This window comes from Austrofundulus limnaeus, unplaced genomic scaffold (assembly GCF_001266775.1).
Source record: "Austrofundulus limnaeus strain Quisiro unplaced genomic scaffold, Austrofundulus_limnaeus-1.0 Scaffold145, whole genome shotgun sequence".
Classification (NCBI taxonomy): Eukaryota; Metazoa; Chordata; class Actinopteri; order Cyprinodontiformes; family Rivulidae; genus Austrofundulus; species Austrofundulus limnaeus.
Genome location: NW_013952547.1, coordinates 732,691 through 734,885, shown reverse-complemented (window position 1 = coordinate 734,885; position 2,195 = coordinate 732,691). Strand labels below are relative to the sequence as shown.

The window sequence follows — 2,195 nt, the reverse complement described above, 5'->3', positions numbered from 1 at the left end:
GGACCCCACTTTGGATCCCGACCCCAACTTTGGGAAACACTGCTATATACTATAGCTGCTACATTATTYTACATGTATAGGTCATACAGAGTAGCACGTGAATTTCCACAGACCTGTACATTACTATTGACCTTACAGATTTTAATACACATGTAGAATCTAGCGTCAAATGCTCAAACATATTCAGGCTGGTGTGTTCACACCAGTCTTTTAGTCCATTTCTTCTGCGTTTTATTGACTTTTATATTCAGGTGTATTCATAAATTAGTTGTTTTTTGTTGTGGTAATAAAATGTCCTCAATGGTCAATGTTCCTGGCTGTGACTCTAGAGCACAGCTAAAATATCAGTAAATATAAACACTGTTTAAACTAAGTGTATTTCAACAAATTAGAAGTAGGCATGAATATATCTGGACCTCAATGGTTGCTGTGAAAACTGGGACATCAACATATTTTTAGTGAACTTGTCTTTTTTTATGGAAAGTTTTGCAGAAATTCYTAAAGACACCAAACCACATCCATTCGTTAGTAGTAGAAGGGTTCCGGTGCTGAACTGGTCTCCCAGCAGTCCAATCTTCTCACCAGTTGAAAACGTTTGATGCACTGCGTGTGATTTAAAAAAAAAATCTGTCAAAGAAAATCCAGAACTGTTGAACTGCTGGAATCCTCCGTCAGACATTTACGAGATTTACAAATGGTTTTATTCTGTTCATATTTACAATTTACACAAAATCCCAGCTTTGTAATTATTTTTATAATACATTGTGACCGCTCTGACTTTCTGTTTTGTTTCAGATAAGAGATGGAAGGAGATGACTGCAGTTTTCCTCCAGACTTGTCGGATAATCACTCACAAAGAGGAAGTGTTGCTTCCTCTGCAACACTTTCCCGTGGTATGACACAAGCTCGTCAAGAATAAATTGACACGTTCATCTTTTTAATTTTATTTTTATTTTCTTGTCAATACTAGAAGCAAATTTCTGTTTAAAGATTTACAATTCCTCTAGTACTTTGGATTTGACCAACTTAGCCTTGTAATGTTGTCATCAGTGGTTGTTTTTGCCCCCTCAGCTCAGGATGTGCTCGTGTACTTGTTTGGCGACAGCGCGGTTCATTTGTCTCTAGAAGGACTCAGCAGCATCACCGTGCAGGACCTGGGTCACAGTGTTCGTGAGGCTCTGCAGATACCTGAGTCTGTGCACGATGCCTTCTCCTTCTGGCTTTGCTCTCCACTGCTCGGCAAGCTCTTTTTGTTCGCACCTTAAAAACAATAACAATAAAACACTGATCACRATTATAGTTTTAAATCTCCTTTTTATTCTCCAGAACTACAATTAAAGGCGAGACATCTGCCGTARAAGTTATGTAGGCAGTGGCAGGACTTGCTGTACCGCTTCACTGACGCATCAGAGGAGGACATTGTGCAAGGTGAGAGTTTAGGCCAGGCTGAACATCTGGAGCTTTTCTGTTTGGGGCTTTGGATTTTCTTGTTGGGACTATGTTTCTCCCACAAACAAAGGTTAATTTGTAAATTCTAAACAAGCTGTAGGTATGACGGGGTCTTTGCAGGACTGTGGTGSTAATAACAGCTGAGGTTGTAAGTGGGCGTGGCCTCACCAGCAGTGTGATTTAGGTTTTAGAGCAAACTGGTTGTCTGATTACAAGAACCAACTTTTTGCATGCCGTGTGCAGCCYAGTTTTAATTCTGCAGCCATTTCCTGTTTACTTTTTTAAACTATTTTAAGGCTTGACTGTAGAAAATCATAGCATCATTACCTCYTTACTCAATAGATAGCAAAATAAAACAGCAAAAGTAGCACTCCTTGAAGAAAAACACATCGCCTGCCAAAGTTTTMAACAAAGYTCTTGTTTGATAGTGATGGGGGATGACTCTCATCTACTACCACACCAAATTTTAGCTCCGTTTCTGTAAAATTGKCTGACTTCCAACCATTTTTTATAGTGTTGAGTACCTCTGGCAGCAATTTTAAATAGGATTGACTCTAATACAGATGTTTTTTCACTGATTACTTTCTGTAGGTTTCATTCAAATACATGGTTCATGAGATATTTTGCTAACAGACAAACAAATGCACACATTTAATCAATTACCTGATTGTCTATTTCAGGGTTGATAAAGTCAGTCACACAAGGGGGCCAAAGCTCAAAAGTTGCTCCAAGCCAAGGGCCAATTT

General features: G+C 39.0%; 1 protein-coding gene across 1 annotated transcript in view; it reads left to right on the top strand.

The window, feature by feature from the left end:
• Window positions 1–795: 795 nt before the first annotated feature.
• frmd8 (FERM domain containing 8) overlaps window positions 796–2,195 on the top strand; it is a gene marked incomplete at its 5' end in the record, with an annotated part of 8,854 nt that continues 7,454 nt past the window's right edge. Inside the window, 3 exon segments of the mRNA XM_014016451.1 lie at window positions 796–893; window positions 1,072–1,239; window positions 1,327–1,428. Coding sequence (XP_013871905.1) covers window positions 803–893; window positions 1,072–1,239; window positions 1,327–1,428 — 361 coding nt within the window.